The 20661-nt window shown below is 32.7% G+C and overlaps 1 protein-coding gene across 1 annotated transcript in view; it reads right to left on the bottom strand.

Moving 5' to 3' along the window:
• Positions 1–20661, bottom strand: part of RNGTT (RNA guanylyltransferase and 5'-phosphatase) — a 241283-nt gene that overhangs the window by 160738 nt on the left and 59884 nt on the right. Inside the window, 2 exon segments of the mRNA XM_039853170.1 lie at positions 120–191; positions 9412–9547. Coding sequence (XP_039709104.1) covers positions 120–191; positions 9412–9547 — 208 coding nt within the window.

Raw genomic sequence — 20661 nt, 5'->3', positions numbered from 1 at the left:
TTTCTTTCCTATTATCTCTAAAGCAGTAACACTTTTTATTTGTTAAAAACATCTATTATCTCAGTGACATTTTTTACTTTATAAATTATAAAAAGAAAAAAATTATAAAAAGTACTTACATTAAATTTAATTATATCATAAATCAAATATCTAGGAACCGCTTGTCCATTTACTCTGTCAATAATCATTTCCTTGAAAGAGAAAATAAGATAAGTTTCTTCATTCTTTAATAGCAATTTAATTTGACTGAAATATAACACATAGAAATCATATAAATCACAAATATACAAATTGATGAAATTTCAAAATGAACACACTTATACCTGGATCAAATCAATACTGTCAGCACCACAAAAGTCCCCATTATTGAAATAAAATCACACACTATCTCCTCGTTATATTTTTATATTTGAATTTCTATGCTATATTCTGTTTTATGTTTGAATTACTAAGTAACTATTATGATAAAAAGACAACAAATTTTAAATTCCAAATCACAGTTTTAAAAATAATTTTATCTTCTGGGTATCTACTCAAAAAAATTGAAAACATTTATCCTTAAAGATATATGCACCCTGATGTTCACTGCAGCATTATTCATGGTGCAGCATTATTCATGACTGGATAAAGATGTGGTATATACACAATGGAATATTACTCAGCCATAAGAAAAAATGAAATATTTCCATTTGTGATAATATGTGGATGGATCTTGAGATGATCATGCTAAGTGAAATAATTCAGACAGAAAAAGTTGAGAACCATATGATTTCGCTCATATGTGGGATATAAAACTGAAAGCACAAATGAACAAGACAAATAAACAGAGACTCACGGACACAGACAACAGTGGTTACTGGAGGGAAATGGCGTGGGGGAAGGTAGATGAGGGTCAAGGGGGTCAAATATATGGTGATGGAAGGAAATTTAACTTTGGGTGGTAAACACACAATGCAATATATGTATGACATACTATTGAAACCTATATGATTTTATTAACCAACGCCACCTCAAATTTAATTCTAAAAATTTTGTTAAATCAGTATTGCTTTAAAATGTCAAACCACTATGTTATGCATCTTGGTTCCATGTCCATCTACTATGATCAAAGAAAACAAACAAAAGAATATGATATCAGAGCCATTAAATGAAAAATATTTAAATTCTGCAGAAAAGAGATATAGACAAAAAGAGATATAGACAAAAAGATGATTACAGACATCACGTAATATTTTATAAAATTTTAATTCTTAATTACAGATTTGACCTAAAATTACTTTATTTTCCTCATATTCTTCCTAGGAAACTACACAGGGTTTTTATCTCATTTCATGACACAAAATCCACACACAACCATCTAAAATTACAAAGAACACACTGATTTAGAACAAATATATTTTATCCTATTATCAATTAATTTCTTTCTCAAATATGGACTTGTTAAGCAATATACATTTATTTATGATTACTGTCTTGAACCTAACTCTTGAAAAAATTTATATCACTTTCATTAAACTATTTAATGAAATATTTTCATTTAAATACTTGTATCTGAGAATTTTATGAGCCAACAAGGTGGTATCAATAATAAATTTCAATTAATTATTCTTTTCAAAACTGAGTGGATGGAAATCAAGTGACCCTCCAGGTTCAGATATTAAACATCACAGAATTTCCCTCCTAAATGAACAAAATGTATCTTTCTTTATTAAACAAAAGCAAAAAATAAGATTGTCAGCAAACAAAACAAATAAAAAGGAATAAACAAATGAGTAGGCTTTAAAAATAACAGCACAGAAACTGCCAAGATCCTGGTAAAATGAAAAAGCACAGCAAGTTTCAGCTCTAAGCCTACTAAACCCCCAGAAGCCCTACTTGTAAAATGGCACAAATTCTTGATGATTATCACTATTACATTCAAATATAGATAAACACAAACTCAGTGGTTTTTCTTGTCTTCTTTTTTTCCTGTTTTCTGTAATAAATAGAACACTCTTTCTGTTCCCAGACTCCATTCTAAATTGGAGAAATAGTCTGAGTATTATTGAAATAAAATAAAATAACTGAAGAAAACATTTACTAAAAGTTTTTAAATAGAACAGAACCCAGGGATTCTAACAAAGACCCAATACCTAGGCTGAGTTCTTTCCAGTGACCCCTCAGCACAGTGTCCCCTTCTTCACATCTGCCACTATTGCCCTAGGCTACAGAAAAGTAGGTATACATAAAATATTTAAGCTTAAAACTTAGGGGAAAATTGGAACTTTTGTATACTGTTGGTGGGATTGTAAAATGGTGCAACCACAATGAAAAGTAGTATGGCAGTTCCCTCAAAAAATTAAAAATAGAACTACCATGATCCAGTGATCTCACTTCTGAGTAAATATCCAAAGTATTGAAAGCAGGATCATGAAGAGATAGTTGCACACCCATGTTTATACCAGCCTTATTCCAATAGCTAAGAGGTAGAAGTAACCCAAATGTCCAACAGATGAATGGGTAAATAAATGTAGCATATATGTGTGTGTCTGTATATACATATATATTTTTATATATATAATTTCACTAGAATGGCTTACTATAACAGTATTCCATGTATTTAAAAGTTGAGAGATAGAAGACACATCAAAAAACTATAGTGTCTGAGATGAAAAAATACTATGGTTGGAATGAATAGCAATTTAGACACTACAGAAGTAAAGAACAGTGAACTTGAAGACACAGCAATAGAAACTACCCAAAATAAAAAAGAGAGAAAAATATTCGTTTTTTTAAATTAAAAGAACATTAGTGATTAAATCTCCAAAAGGGGCAAGGGCAAAATTACTGGCAAAATTTTTTCTACTTTTGATGAAAATTGTGAAAGATACTCAATAAACTCCAAGCATACGAAACCTGAAGATTACACCAAAGCATATCAACTTTATATCACTCAAGAGCTTGTTAGAGATTACTCCACCGTCTTTGGGTATTAAATGTTACTGTGAAGAAGTCTGAAACTTGAATCCTTCATTACAGGCCCTACCAAAAACAAAAACACACACACACACTTTTTTTCCTGCATCTTTGACTTTCCTATCCTCTGTACTTTTCCATATATTCTATTCCCCTTAGTTAAGTCCCCAGGCATCCACTCTTCTGCTTATCCATCCAATAGTTTTCTGAGCCTAAACTATGTATTAGGCATAGCTCTAAGTGCTGGATAAATTACGCATACAGTCCTTACCTTCAAGGGACTTAAATAGTCCCAGAAAGAGAGGAAAATATATAAGGAGCTAGGTCTAACGAGTTGCAGTTTTAATGGCAGATGGCCACATAGAATGGTCATGTAGCTAATGTCTAAACCAGGATGCTTCTGAGACTGAAACATTGTTATTAATAATTATTAATAATATAGTTATTAATATAATAGTTATTAATGTCATTAATAACTATACTAATGCAGCAAGTGTATACCTATACTATTCTGGCCAAATAAGGACATATGTTATTAAGGTTAAGAGGGAGTAATTATTTCTACTTATAAAATCAGAAGAAAGGTATGATAATAAGGTATGTGATCCATTAGTTCAATCTTGAAAAATATAGGAGGTATTTTTTAGCAGGATGGTGGATCAAATGGTATTACAAAGGTAAGAAAAAAGATGGTTTGGGATAAACTGTCCAAAGCTCTTAAAGGAGGAATTTATGGTTCAAAGGCTCACAGTCAATGATGATGCTAAAGACAGTTGCTTGGCCCAGATATAAAGAATATTATGTTGAGTAGTTTGGCTTTCATGCTATGGGCGATGAAGACCCTTTGAAGCATTTTAATGAAAAGAAGTAATTAACTGTTCTCTGGAAAACCTATGGGCCTTCAAAGCACACCTCAAAGGTAACCCATTCCTTAAAATCCTTTCAGATAAGATCTACCTATTTTTAATTATCATAGTCCATTCTAGGTGATGAAATGTTCTAGAATTCACAGTAATAGTTGCACAGTCTTTTCAATACACTAAAAACCATGAAATTTTATGCCTTAAAATAGTGAATTTTATAGTATGTTAATTATATTCCAGTTTTTCTAAATCAAACTAAATTTTTTTAAATGCTAAAATCAGTGCTTCAGAGTGAAGGAAAATGATGGAACTCTAGATACACAGCATATATTAAATGTCAGCTCCATATACATTGATTATACAGGTTCTATAAATAAAGGCACAACGAAATGACTAAAAGTATATCAAATGTTAAAATGTAATCTACTCTTGATAGTTGAATTTTTCTACTTTATAATATACAGACTTTCTAAAACTTCAAAAATGAGCATGCATATTCCTTTATAAAAAATTAACAGCTGAAAAGACATGCCATTTTTCTAAGATTTTTGCTATTAACTTTAATGATTAACTGCCATATCCTCCTTTCAGCCTCAATATAAAATTGATTGAATTTCACTGATTTGTTTCATGTGAATTAATTTCACATTTCTAAACTCCTGTTTTCCATATTTTGTGGGTCAAAGAGTATCATTTAGAGAGCAAAACAAAAGCCTTCAGTGCTCACATCTGACAGCCAGACAATTAGGTAGTTTTGAGTTATTCTTGGATTTGAAATTTTACAAAAACGATTTGCAAATGAAAATGTAGAAGAAACAGAAAACTACAGAGGACTGCTTTAATTAACTAACTGGAAAAACGGATATGGCAACTATAATTCTGGTCCAAGTAAACTGACATCATGAATCACATTGCTATTTTAAAAGCTCACAAGTCTATTATGCTGCTCTCAGTTATTCAAGTTTGGGGTGAAAATAAATAGTATTACTAAGTTAAATCTGCAGATGATTAAATATCTAATATTTAAGCTTTATTTCCTACCTGGAATACCCTCAGCCCAGGTCCAACAAAAATCTTTCTATAGAAATCTTTCCATATCTAATGCCAATTCCTCTATAAAACATCTTTTGTTCCTAACTAACTAGATGCAATTTCTTTCTCCCCTAAACCTCCACAGAACTTGCTTTAAATACTGATCTTCAGGTTATTGTTCTATTCATTACCAATCATTCTCCACCTCTACCCAATGAAGTAAAATGTCTCAAGGGTGAGATCTCCTCAACCTTCTAAGCAATGCCTACACTCTTGGCATAGCAACTTGAACATGACAAGCACTCAAAAAAATATATCAGTTCAATTATAAACTATACTCAATGTTTACAAATGTTTTCATCCTATTAATTACAATGCTAAAAAACTGCATCTTAAATGAAATAAAGGTAACCAAAACTAAAATTTTCTTGTTTCTATGCACTAACTAGAAAAGCCACCACAATGGCCATGCAGTTTATGTTCAGCACAATCCCAGGAGTGCCAATCATATCAACTATGAGGAGAATGGCACAGCCAGGAGACGTGCAATGAACATCACTTCCAACTTTATGCAGTGGTTCTGCCATCCACAAGGGTGTGTTGTGTGCACACATGTACACACAAACATACACACATAAATGTTACAAAAGTTTGTATGTTTATGTGTGTATATCATTTTTATTACAAAACATTTTGCTACACATCCTATCACGCAAATGAAAATAGTACAGATAACTTTGTTTTATGACTCTATAATTACTCTTTGCTCAGTCTCCTTCCAACTTAACTACCTTCTTATCATCTTTGTAACTTTAGTACCTAGCTGATAGTCATCATGGGCTCTTGCCATCACTCATTATGACCCATCTAATACTTCCCTTGATCTCACTTCCACTGCTCTTCTTCACACAACCTCAACCTCTCATCCACTCTATCTAGGTCACATCCTGAACCTTCTCATCACCCAAAACTATACGTCAAACTAACTCAAACATACTATTCTCCAATCATAGTCTCCCATCTTCTGGAGATAGAATATAGCATGCTCCAATATTTAGTTAGTAAATAAAAATAAACATAAGGAATAAAGACAACAAGCATTCAGGTCACTTGGAAAGTGGTATTCCCTCTGTTAAACAAAGTGGTATTCCCTCTGTTAAAAAAAATACATATTTTATAGATGTGATTTTCATTGCGGTAATTCTATCACTGAGAGTTTAAGTGACTATCTGCAAGCTACTCCCTACTGTCCAATATCAGTATAAACCAGAAATAGAGGAGCAAATTTCATCGTAAGACAGGAAGTATTCTCATATAAATTTCACAGAATATTAGACAAACAAAATTCAATCTGACTCGTAAAAAGGGTTCAACGTTGAAGAAAGTGAAGAAATTTTAAAGAACGTGAGTAGTATCCCTGTAGAACCTGAAGTTGTGAGAAGTTCTAAGAAATATGTAGAGCCCCTTTTCTTTCCAAGGAAAGGCAATGGAAGTATGGCAGAGAGATAAACCATACAACCAAACATAACAAACAGAAAGGTAAATGGCCTGGAGACTAGCCTACCAGAGATTACTCAACTGAGAAAAATATAAGCTTGTTAGTATAAGGATTTGCACATAAAATGTAACATACTAATCTAGCCTCACTTCTCAAAAAGGCTATTTACCCAAAAGCTAAAGAAGAGAGTAAAATCTAAGTGGCAAACTTCAGAATAGCCAGGAGACTGAGTGTACGTGGACTGTCAGACATTAAATTTTATGCTAAAGTTATATTATTTAAATAAATCTGAAATGACCACTGGAAGACCAAAATATTAATGAAATGAAAAATGAATCAGGAAAGAAACAATAATATATTAAGGAATCCAGTATACAATAAAAATGACATATCCAATTAAAAAGAAAAAATAATTAGCTGAATGGTGTTGAGGCAACAGTTTAGACTGTTGGAAATAAATAAAACTGCACATTATCTTATTCTACTTATTGAAATGTATTTCAGATAAAGCATATATTAAAATACAAAAGTAAACCATAGAAGTACTAGAAAAAAGTATTATAATTCTAAAGTAAAATTAGCCCCATTTTTTTTAGCCTTTTCTTAAAATGACACAAAAGCCAGATATTAAAAATCAAGGGGTTTATCATTTTACCTACATAGACTTAAACATGTGCCACCAAAAAAAACCAGAAGTGAAAATACATTTTTCAAAATGTGTCATAAATACCCCCAATAAACAAAAACTTCTCATAAATCAGTATGAAAAAAGATAAATACCCAATAGAAAAAAATGTATAAAAGATATGAATGGACAATTCACAGAAATATAGTAACTCATAAAAAAGTGAAAAAATTTTAAATCTCAGTAATAATTCACATAAATGCAAATTAAGATGTAAACATTCATTTTACAATGTGCCAGACACCATTATCAGCACTTTATAAACTATCCAATTTAGAATCTTCACAACAGAACCAAGAACTAAGTACTGTTACTAGCCTCACTTCACTACGGATGAGGAAACTGAGAAAATTATATAAGGTCCCTCATGTGATAATTGATGGAGCCAAGAAGGCACCATCAGTTAGAGTTAGGGCTCTTACTCATTATGTTATACTGTTCATTAAAATGGAAGAGTCTTCTTCGTCAAATTAGAAAATATTAAATTTTCAAAATCCAGTGTTTAAGACAATATACAGGTCCTTTACATATGGTTGGTAGAATTGCACATGAGTTCAAACTTTCTGGAATTATACAGGCCAATATTTAAAATGGGCATGCCCTTGAATCCAGCATAGTGAACAAAGTATAGCCTATTGCCACCCCTTCCCTGGGAGCACAACTCCCCTAGCATGCCATTGTCACTCTTCCATGGGTCTATAACTCAGGCAAGGCCCTATGGAGTCTCCCCTGGGACTGATATATGGATATTGGAAGAAGAAATTATCTTTCTGCTTGAGTTGCAATGTGGTTTGCCTCCCAAGTGTCAACAGCCTTCATGCAGAATAAGACCAGACAAATAAAGCAAAGAAAGAGAAAGACACAGCCTGGTCAATATCATAAGAGTTCCCAGGTCCAGCCTAAAGCAGGCCAAGCTGAAACATAATTATTTGTGCCAATCTAATTCTTTTTTTCTTCAGTTACTTTAAGGTTGGACTTCAGTTACTTGCAAAGAAGATTCTAAATACACATTATAATCTCATCTCTAAAAATCCTAACTATAAAATTTAACAATTGTGAAAGGAAAAGGTATAAGGATATGCATTCGAGTGTATCTTATAATAGAAAAAAACTACAAAAATCAAAATGTCCACCAAAAGAGGACTGGTTAAGAAAAGCATAGAACTGTTTCTCAAGCTTGTCTGTTAGTATCACCTGGGCACTTTTTAAAAGTGCAGATAACCTGATCCCTGGGAGAATCTAATTCTTAGGTCTAGGATGGGCTATTGGGATGGGTCTTATTTTTAACAAGCATTCCCTACAATTTTTACAATCAAAACAGTTTGGAAATCCCAAATTATGGCGTTTACATATACAATGGTATATTGTTCAGACACTTATGAGAAAGTTGTCCAAAACAAATGGCTAAGTGGGAAAAAAAAAAACAAGTTACAAAACCATCTAACATTTGGTTCTTTTCAAAGCAAAATTGTATAACTATCCATGTGTGTACATATTTGACCAGAGCAGTCATTTTTAATCAGGGCAGAATCTTACTGGGACTGAAAGGGGTCCCAACTTCCCTGAAAATTCTGATACACATTCTGTTTAAGAATCTATGCTGTGAGTTGCTATTACTAATATGAATGTGTTACATCTCTCAAGAGCAGACTGAATACTCTGACGCAGAGAAAACTCTGGAATAATGTTCATCGAAACAATAACAGAAGTTACTCCAATGGCAGGAGTTCAGATGATTTTACCAGCTTGTTTGTAACGTTTTGTATTATTTAGTTTTTATTTATAATGAATCAATATTTTTGGAATTGAGGAAAAGAAAGCTATTTGCATGAAAGAAAGTTAAAGCATTTTTAACCAAGCACTTATATGATTATTAAATATAGATTTTCTGAAATGAAAAAATTATTGTCATCTTTCAAAATTCAAATGTAAAAGTTCAGTGGTTGCTTTCAAAGGCATGATTCTCTTTAAACAAGAATTATTAGTCCATATAGCTAAAGAGCCAAGGGAAAATATGATGTCATATCACATAATTAAAACTGAACTGATAAGTAAAAAAATAAAATTAGTCTTTTTCAACAAGAATTATTTTTTAATCACAAAGAACAAAAAAAATTAAGATTTAATTTTGCTCACTCTCATACCGAAGACAACGATTAAGTAACAGTAAGCGCAGGCAAGAGATAAATGGAATTAAACATCTCAATAAAAACTACATTCAATTCTTTACATGTCATTTATACCTAATTTAAAAAAACTTTAAAAAATGAGATTCAATTCTAAATTCCTATTGAATTAATAAAAATACAGATTTACTTACAATAGAAAGAAAAATGGCAATGTTTGGCTTTTTTTTAAAAGGATAAAATATGACTTACCCCATCCAAGAGAGTATTTGATAAATGTATACGGAGATCTTTACGAAACGGAAATTCCAGGTTTGAAACATGAAATACTGAATTATCTCTATCAATCATAAAAACTTCATTTGTGCCATCAATCAACATCATATACCTGTAATAAAATATTAAAACAGTAGTATTAACAGTATTCAAGAACAAGGTCATAAGAAATGTTAAATTGTTTTTCCTTAGACTTACAGCAATGGAATAATGTTCACTAGATTCCCGGCCACACCCAACCATTCAGATTAAAGTACCACAAATAACAAATACTCTGTTAGAAAACATTTTGTTTCCTATAAAAAAACACAGTATAGAGAAATCAAAGTTTTTTGTGGAGACAATGTGATGTTCAAAAGCAACCTTATGAACCATCTTAGGAGACACCAGTTCTCTAATTTTTATTAAATATTAAACATTAAAGTTTACAAAACACATCAACACACATATATGCAATTAACCGCATTTTACCGGCTCAACAACTATACACATTAGGTATTACTCTCTCCACTTTTCAGTAGGAAAAAAAAAAAAGTAAGTAAGTGATTTGCAAACGGCCAGACCTCAAACTATCCAATACTCTTTCTACCACACTATAGTTAGCAAAATAGCCCTTCTCTTTGAATCAGAATTACAATATAACCAGATATCACCATTTCAGGTACAATTCTCATTCATTACTATAAAATTAAAATATTTTTAAAGCAAGCTCTGGAAAATTTCTATTAGCCTTTATCTTCTTAGAGCCAATCAATACACGTAGGAATTCATATACTTTAAAATGCATTATTCTTCAAATGGTCAAATTACTATCATTGATTCCTATCAGTAGGTCATCAAGAACAAAGCTCTACTTCACACCATATATAAAAATAAAATCCAGATGAGTTCAAGTTGAGGAAATTACAGACTGATAAGCAATTCTACTAAACAGATAATGGGCAAGATTTGGGGTGAAAATGGAGACCATATCCAGGTACCAAACTCTTCAAAGAATAAGAGAAAATTGACAGCAAGAAATTAGGAAGTTAAAAGGCATGCGCTTCAAAGGAACAGAATCATTTTAGCTTGTTTTTGTTTGTTGCTAAATGAAAGAGTGGAAGGAGGAATACTCTGGATGTACCACTGAGAAGAAAATGCTGATCAGCCTGTCCAACCTCCTACCCATGACGCATGTCAGAAAACTGAAAGCAACAACTGAAAGACGGAGCTGAATCAAGATAAGGCCAAGGGATATAAGAAACATTAAATGAAGGGGTTGAACCTAACACAGTACACAGCAGAAAATATAATAGAGGATAATTTGTTTCCCATCAACGAGTGCTCTAAAGAACAAATAGACACATGTTTAGGATAAGTGAGGGGAAATGGAAGAAAAAAGAAGTGAAGGACAAGAGGTTGAAGAGCAGCAAAGAAGACCAAAGGGGCTACATTTTGGGACTGGACTGGAAGCATGCTGTTACTATTTTCAAAACAATTAGTCCCAGCAGGCCCTGGGGAGGAGATGGAGAGCTCTACCCTTGTTACATACTGAAACAGGTGTAACCCTAGTAGACGAGGATTGTGGAGACTTAGGTTTCACTACGAAAAATAAAATCAGCTTCATCCTGGACTGACTGTGCATCTGAGAGATTGCTAGACCAAATGCCAGGCCAGCAGGCTGGCAGACAACAGGAATACTTAGTTCCCAAAGCCTTCCTGCACATGCTTTAGAAAAGGAGCAATTTCTGGTGGATAGGGAGAATCTAGGCTTCTTTGAAGAAGTCAGCATTCATTGCCCTGGATCATGTTTAAAAAAAAAAAAGTCGATACGAGGAAAGGTCAAATAAAAAGCAATTATGCTATCCTCTGCAAAAATGGTACTGAAAACACAATCTATCATCATGATGTTTAAGGAAGGACCTAGACCAGCATTTTATAAAGTATTTCGTAGCAGAATTAGAAAAATACTTTACCTTTTAGAAAGTCAAGATACATATTAGAAATATTTAAAGTTATAAAAAACATATGTTTGTTTATCTTATTTAGCCCATTTTTTCTTAAACTTAATCCTAATATGTTAATATTTGGCAGAAAAAGTATTCTATATTTACAATTTGAGGAAAGCTGACTTACGCTAGTAAATTTTAGAATTCAGGAAAAAACGGTTTGTCTCTTCTGATCATATGATGATGACAAAAATTATATTCCCCTTTTCACTGACTGCCCAGAAGCTCAGAATTAAATATAATGTTCAAATAGAATAAATATTAAACCCCAGGGTGTTGGTATATTTGCTTTTCCTGTCATAATCGTTATTTTCTAGTCATATCTTAACACACTTAATTTGATATACAGGTATATATGTCAGACCTTTCTTTTTACTTCAAGTAGAATATCAGTTAAAAAAAATATATTGTCTACATACGTATACATAAATAGATTAAAAGACCAAAGAAGACTTTAGAAGACAGAATTCACTATAAAGGATTGCTCATGAGAAACACAGCTTGCAATTGCAGAGATACCAAAGAAATTATTTAGTGGTTGGTATTTAGGGATTTTTCTGCACATATAAATTTTCAGGCTTTGGAACAAAGGTTTCTGGGATATGATTTTTGGTTTGAACTCCAAATCAGGTGTTCTTTTGTTATGTAATAACTATGAAAAGAAAGGAGCTATTTCATGTTAGGAATGAAAGGTAAAAAAAAAAAATGTGGAAATATTTCCACATCATTCCAAAGTCTCTGAAAGCAGCCATTTTCTTTAAAAAGTGACACCTATCCCATACACTATCACATGCTGGCTTAGTATATAACTATGGTTCAACCTTCAGTAGATATGGATCGCTAGCATAATCTAATTTCTTATTAATTAGAAAATTATCTCAGTTGAAAATTTAATACTCATAATTACTAAGTTGTTTGTATTATATCCATTCTTGACAAAAATTAATTCAGTAGAAGTTTCACTGAATTAGAAAATATTAACTTTTTATATTAAAGTATATATACTCAAGTTATATACATTACAGAAAAGCCAAATTTATAAACTGCTTTACTTTAAATACTGGTTTTCTAGCTTTACCAAAAACAATCTTTCAGGGTAGTTACTGAGATGTGAGATAGGTAATCAAGTAAACCCACCAAATACACATTAATGAAATTTAGGAAGTACATAATTAAAGAAAAAAATTATTTTAAAATATCAGTGACTAATAGCATCTTAGATTTCTAATTCACATTCCTAATAGTAATAGTCTAAGAGTAAACAAAATTTAAACACCTTATAATTTAAACTTATCACCAATTCAGACCAAACTTCACCATCAATTATATTTCCAGGAATTTTTCTTCCATTCTATGAAAGCAGAGGTTATTATTAATTTTGTTCTTTCCCATAGATTAAGTGCCTTGCACACTCTATTTGAATACACATAGAAGGTACTCAATCAATACTTGTCAAGGAAGGCTATATGTATACGGATGTTCATCACAACATTTTATAAGAGTGAAAAATAAAAACTCAAATATCCATCCTTCAGATCAGTTAAATAAATACTGCATATCCATTTGAAAGCATACTATTCAAGCATTTTTTATTGATGATTAAAATGTTCATTAACATGGAGATTCACAGTATATTAAATGAAGAAAAAGCAAGGTAAAAATCAGAATGTATAATATGATAACAGGGGGTAGGGAGATAAAACTTTGTATATATAGTAAAGGTAGACAAAAAAGCCTAAACCATAATGTTAAGAACTGTCTGTCATTTCTATCTGGAATTATTAAATTAATGATATTTGCTTTCCTTATTATAGTTTGTATTTTCAGAAATTTTAGAAATAAACACAAATTGCTTTTACAAGCTAGGCATGGGGGATTAAAGTTACAGAAAAAAAAATAATAATAAGTCTAATTAAGAGCCCAAGAAACATTTCCCTTTGGAAAGTAGTAATGAAAGAAGATGAGATGTTAAATCCTGTTCATGATACCACAGCAACTTCAAAATTAGCAGGTATTTCTCCTATTACAGACATCCATATTAGAGCTTTTTAGGGGGCAATGAAAACAGAAAAGTTGATCGTTTAAATTAATTCATTTCACAATAACTCCTATCAAATTCACTATGGTTTTTCTTTAAAAAGTTAATCAATTTATTTTTTTAAATATTTACTAAAAGTCCAATTAGGTATCAGGCACATTGCTAAATGCTAGGGATATAACAGTGAGCAGCACAGACTCTTCAAATACCTTCATGAAATTTATACCCATAGCAAGAAAACAACACATTAAATAACTAATCCCAAGCATAGTAAGTATTAAAAAGGTGGAGTACAATAAGGTGCTACAGGAGCATACAAAAGGTAGGATCTGTCAGATCAGAGTTTAGAAATCAGAGAAGGCATCTTAGAAGGATTCTCATAGAGCTAACAAGAGCAGCTTATTATTACTTATTGAGCAATGACTATGCACCAAGCCACGTCCAAAGCACTCTACATGAACTCATATAAGCCTTACCAATAAGCTCACCATGTAGGTAAAATTATTATCCCTATTTTCCAGATGAGGAAACTGAAACACACATTAAATAACTTCCCAAAGTCATAAAGCTAATAAAATAGCACGGCTGATATTAAACCTATACAACATCCTATATCTCTACAACCTCGAGTATGCAGCCTCTGACCTGCCTTATGGAGGAGTTAGCCAAGCAACCATTGTTGGGTAGAGGGTGAAAAGACACAGAAGTGAGTTGGTGATAACCAGTGAACACAGAATACCTAGTGCAATATCCTTGAGACAAAAACTGAACGTGCTTGTTCTGGCAACTAAAAAAATCCAGAATACTGAAGCTTAAAGACAAAGAAGGGAAATGTCATGGCTTAAGACGAGAGTAGTCAAGAACTTAGGAATTAATAAAAACTATTTTTTATTTTATCTGAGAAAATGAAAAAACCCTTGTGTGAAACAAACAGAAACCATAATGGATAATTCAAACACAGGAGAGTTAATACAGGAAACTCGTTATGCAGATATGGGAAAGCTAAAAAGGTAAAAAGAGAAGTTAAAGGTAATCAAGAGATTAATAATTGCAGGGAGCACTACCACCTGAAGGGCTGGGGGAACAAAATGGAAGAGGTGTGTTATCAGAAGCTAGGAGCCTGGAGGAAGGGCATTGTGAGTCTATGCCTGGAAGAGGGTTGGGAAGGTCTATGCACTAGGTGCTCAAAATTCTAAGGAGGGGACACATATATGGCTGGTACTTGGACATCTAAGGAGAGGAGCTCTGCAACTCAAGTTTGAATATCTATGAAGGTGGCACAGAAGGGAAGATGCTAAGAGGACACAGTCCAGTGGGTGAGGAAATGATGCAAGTGACACTATACCTACCTACGATGTACGTCCCAGAAGCTGGTACCTCTGAGAGGGAGCAGCAAGACTGGTGTTAGGAATGTCAATAGCTGGAGAATGAAGTGATAGTTGTCACTGGCTGCTGGAGGTATAAAGATACAAAAAACAAAAGAATTCCCTTTTTTCACCTTCCAAATTCCTTCCAGTGCTCCTATGGTAAAACCCAACAGGAAGCAAGCTGGCAAAAGAATTTGCTGAGTCCCAGTCCCCCATCAAAATTTAAAAGGGTGAATTGGAGCTGAAAAACAGTAGGTAAATAAATGGCAGACCACTGAAAGGTTTTTAGCAAACAGCATAATCTGACCTGCATTTTTAAAAGTTTATTCCCACATAATGTATACTCCTATAGAGTAAGAACTAATCTACAGACCAGAGGAATTATGAGGCTTTTATAATACACCAAGTGGGACTACAGTGGAATGATAACTTAGAGGTAAGTGGATATATTCAAGACATTTAAGAGTCAGACTGAAGGACAATATGCTATTGATTGGATATGGGGCTGAGGAAATGGGAAAAGTCAAGGATGACTTCTAAGCTTCTGATATGAGGAACAGGGTCCATTTTACTTACTAAGCCATGGAACATTTAAGGAGGAAGAAGTAATTGCTCAATTTAGTCTGAGAGAAGTAACGGCCACCGTGCTTTGGATGTGGATATGGATAATTTCATTTTCACATTGGAAACCAAAAAGTCCAAATTTTCTCTAACCCTACCCTAGCAGGCTGAAAACAGGCTAAGCATCTAAGCCAGACAATCAAATGCTTCTTACCCAAAACTTTTAACTTGAGTGAATGACAAAGAGGCACAGAAATAGTTGAAAAATTATTCAGAAAAACAGCAGAGGTACTGCCAGTAATTGCCAATGGTGGCTTCCTACTCAAAACGTTTATGTGCCTGACCTTGACTCTGGTCCTTGTTGCTTGGCTTCTCTTGATTCCTATCCATTTTCTGAGACTTTTTCTCATGAGAGCTGTCCAATTCATTCCTTTGCTTAAACTAGCCAAAGTTGATTTCTACTGCTTAGAGTCAAAGCAATGCTAATGGATATGCTGGGTATTTTTTTTTCTTTTTGCCCACTATATGCAGCTGAATTCAAGTAAGTTAAATGTGCCTATGACATAACTCAGCTGCTGTGTCACCCAGCATACCCTTAATACCAAGGTTTACATGACACTAGCTCTTTCCATAATAACTTCCTGCCAAGAGACATGTCATCTATTTTCCATCCTTCAACAGAAGTATATTATGTTAAGCACAAAGTTTACTTTCCTTTTGTATCTTCTTTAAGAATTCACTGTCAAACCTCTATTGTTTCTATACCAGCTACATTTCCTCTCATTTGTATTTCCAACAGAATTGGCACATAAATCCCTAAAAGCTATTCTCAAGGTTGTAGAGATACATAGAAATAAATTCAAGTTACTAAAATGTCTATTAAAGACAATTCACAGTTTAGACCCATTTCCCCAGGAACAGTTATAAGCCTTTCTGACATAGAGTAGTTGGTCAGACTGTGCCGCTTACCCATCAATACCCATCATACCTTATTCTAAAAACAATACGAAAACAGCTAACTTGCCAAACTCCAGCTTTCTTCCTTCCCCATGGAGGGCTTATGCACACTACACCTTTTATCTCACTAGTCCACTGCTCAGTAAATTTTATCTCTGTAATCTTTTAAAAAATATGTCAATGTCCTCTTTAATCCATTCTTCTTCCATTTCTTTCAACTCTTAAAAAATTGTTATGTATATTTCACAATGAGATTTTATAAATGAAAAAAATATTTAACTACTCCTCACTTCAGTCACTTAATTTCACTAATAAGCCTACGAAAACTGACAAGGCTAGTGACAAGCCTGTATCAAGCAAAATTAAAAGTCAAAATAATTTAAATACACCTAGACAAAAAAAATATATCTGTGTCAGAGTCCCCGCCACAATCTCCATAATATTCTCAATCTATCTTCTCCTTATCTTACAATATCAAATGGTTTCTCCATAAGGTTTTTTAACTAATCTAAATAGAGTTTTTATAAACTTCTTACATTTATTGCATTATAGTTTGTTTAGTTACCAGTGTTGGAAGAGTACATTTTGTCATTTTTCACAGCAGACATACACAGTGAGTAATTTAGCTACCTTAGGAATTAAGCAAGCTTTACAGGCTAGGTTGGAAACCTAGTCACCACTCATACTAGATTCTAGAGAAACACAAACTAAAGTGTCTACCAACATCATTTAAGGAATCTCAGCAAAAGATTTCAGGTAACTTTGAACACTGTTTACATCACTTCCACAAAAGAACCAATATTTAATGATCACATAATATAATCCTACACGAGCTTTACTTTTAAACTAATAGCTATTATTTGTTTATCTGACACATAACATTTTGACTCTTGAAAAAAATTATTTGAAGAAGTACAGCTTTACCTATTTCACCTTCCCAAAAATGCAAATTAAGGCCATTCTTTTCACATAAACAAATTAAAGAGAACACACACATATCTCCTAACCGTTTTGAAATTTGTTAATGCTGATGTTAACAATCTCTGAAATGTAGACAGAGTTCTAATATATTCTCATCAAAAACAATAAAAATTTTTATTTAGCATTATAAAAGATTACAACCAAATAGGTATTTTGATTTATTGATTCTATAAGCTTCTTCAAAAGGATTAGCTCTTTTTTAATCCTCGTATCACATCAATTTAAAGAAGGAGATGTGATTAAGGTTTTTATGGTCTTATATTCACTTTAAGCTCACAACTTCATTCTATTATGTGATCACTTATATACACACAACAGTAAACAAACAGACTAGTATTAATTTTAAATTGCCAAGCCCATTCACTTCCCCACCAATTTAATTGTCAAATTTGTCTATCCAGCCTCCAATCTTAGGTTGTTAATTGTGTATTAAATGGCAGGACAGACGCATGCCACTGAACATTTGGACAGTCTGCCAACATTTAAATGTCTTCTAGCTAAGTACAGTCATCTTTATTTTATATGTTGTTTATACAGCAAATTTTCTACTATGTTCTGTTCATCTAAGTTTTGTTTAAGCTTGTTACTTGGTAAACTTTGTTAAAATCAGCAGTTATCACAAGTAAATCTTGAAGACCTGGGGGTATCTATAATTTTTTTAAAATCGCAAATTCTCCAAGTCTTCTCATTAAAATATGTGTTTATTTCTAGTAATAGATATTAATAATTTTCATAGCACAGATGTTTCTGCTTCAAGAAACCCCTGCCAATCAGAAAGACTTAAGAGCCTTCTGCAAAGCTTAAAAATCAACACCATAAAAGAGTTTAGTAAGGCATACAATTAAAAAACAATTTACTCTGCTCACTTTGTTTACATGAAGTGCCAATTCTATTATTAAGGGTTTTGGAAAGTAAATTCCAGTTCCAGAGCCCGTAATACCAGACTCAATTCATGCTTGCTCTCTAGACCCTTAAAACAGAGGCAGGTAGATTGGAACCAAAAATCTCATCAATTAATGAAATGATTCTAACCGTCCAACTCCTAAATACATACTTTAACTTAAGAATTGCAACTTCCTATCCCTTTCTTGTTTTCCCATCCTCCACTGCTCAGAAATATGTATGTGCCTGTTGCTAAGGCTATGTATCTGTACTACTACACCATCTTATCCTAAAATACATATTTTCAATTCTTACTCAAAACTCCCTTCCATAAAATCTCTCATACACCAAATAACAGGTCTATTCACATCACTCTATCACTCCAAGTTTTCCAAAAATTACAAATCTATTATGTACAACAAATAATTGCCTCTGGTAGGAGAAGCACATGGGGAGCAAGCAGGAGCCTTAAAATCCAGTTTGAGTTTCATCTTTACTTTGTAATTGAGCTGATTTATAGCCAAAATGCAACAAACATTAAAAAAATAAAACAATATATCGTAAGTTCATTTGCCAACATTGGTATTAAAGGTATTTTATTACATATCATTAATTATAATTAAGATACAGTAAATAGGAGTGAAGATATCTGCAGGCAAAACAGAATGCACCAACGTAAAAAGAGATATATGGGAGTCTACTGTGGTGGTTAAGAACACGCATCCTAGACAGGCTATTCCTAGGTGTGTGATTTTGTACAAATCACCTGTCTGCTCTAAGACTGTTTCCTCATCAAAAGTGTCCACCTCCTAAGGTAGTTGCAAGAATTAAATGAGTTAGTACAGCCATAGTCATAGAAGCATTATTCATAATAGCTAAAGTTGAAGCAACCCATGTGTCCACTGTCACATGAATGGATAAACAAAATGTGGTATAAATACACAATAAAATATTATTCGGCCTTAAAAATGGAAGTTCTGACATATGCTACAATACAAATGAACCAACCACAAAAAGACAAATACTAGATAATTCCACTTATATGAGGTAGCTAGAGTAGTAAAAAATCAGTGAAACAGAATGTAGAATGGTGGTTGCCAGGGGCTAGGGAAAGAAGGAAATGAAGAATTATTGTTTAATGGGTAAAGGATTTTAGTTTTGCAAGATGAAAAGCGTTCTGGATATAAATGGTGATGATGTTTAGAAATTATGGATGTACTTAATACCACTGAACCAAATACTTAAAAATAGTTAGGTATATAAATTTTATGCTATGTAAATTTTACAATAAAAAAATATGGACTTGAAAACTCATATCTAAAAAGATATTTGCACACCAATGCTCAGAGCAACATTATTTACAGTGGCCAGGACATGGAAGCAACCAAAATGGTCTATGATTAATAGATGATTGGCTAAAGAAGCTGTGGTACATATATACAATGGAATATTACTCAGCCGTAAGAAGAGATGAAATACTGTCATTTACAACAACATAGATGGACTCTGAAATAATCATACTAAGCTAAATAAGCCAGACAGAAAAAGTTGAAAATCACATGCTATCGCTTATTTATAAGATATAAACCTAAAAGCAACAAATGAACAGGACAAACAAACAGAGACTCATGGACATGGACAAAAGACTAGCAGTTACCAGAGGGGAGGGGGAGGGAAAAGGGAGAGGTAGGGGGGGAATTTAATCATTTCTTCAATTAAATAAATAAATAATAAAATAATTAAATGTGTCAATATACAAAGGGTACAGAACAGTGCTTGGCAGATGGTAATAAGAATGTCAGCTATTATTATTATGTTACATGCGAGACACACAGTAAGTACTTAATTAAGGCTGGATATAATTAATATTATAATTACTATTTTACACAACCCAAAAAAAGAAGTGAGGTAATTGATAAAACCCTCAATAAGACAGAAGGAATTAGTTTAAGAACTCTGTAGGCAGAGAAGAAGAGAAAATTCCTTCTGAACAGAGGAGAAAGAGACAAGTGAACACAGAAATTTTGAAATGTAGAAAAATGAACCATAAGTAATTCCCTGTAAAGGTTACCCACAGCCCACAAACTTGAGCTTATAAGCATATTTACACAGTCAAAGGCAGACAACTATAGTAAAGTTATTTAATTCTGTTTTCCATGAATAGGTGTAACCCAAATAAATTTTATAAAATCAGAAGCTGCACTACTTGAGTGAGCAATAACAGAGAACTCAAATAAAGAACTCAAATCAGGTGGATCTCTCAATCTGTCTAAGAAATTGTTTTCTAAACACTAGAAAGATAAAAACAAACCTGAGCCTAAAATATCCCAATGTATTGAAACAGCTTCTTAAGATTTACTAACAATGGTACATATAAATATACTCCAAAAGTCATTGCACATAATGGAAAATTATGTTTTTATCCAATAATCTAGTTCATTAAAATAGAAAT

The sequence above is a fragment of the Pteropus medius genome, unplaced genomic scaffold (genome assembly GCF_902729225.1).
Source record: "Pteropus medius unplaced genomic scaffold, Ma_sr-lr_union100, whole genome shotgun sequence".
NCBI lineage: Eukaryota > Metazoa > Chordata > Mammalia > Chiroptera > Pteropodidae > Pteropus > Pteropus medius.
The sequence above is the reverse complement of the archived record's forward strand: the minus strand, read 5'-3'. Positions and strand labels throughout refer to the sequence as shown.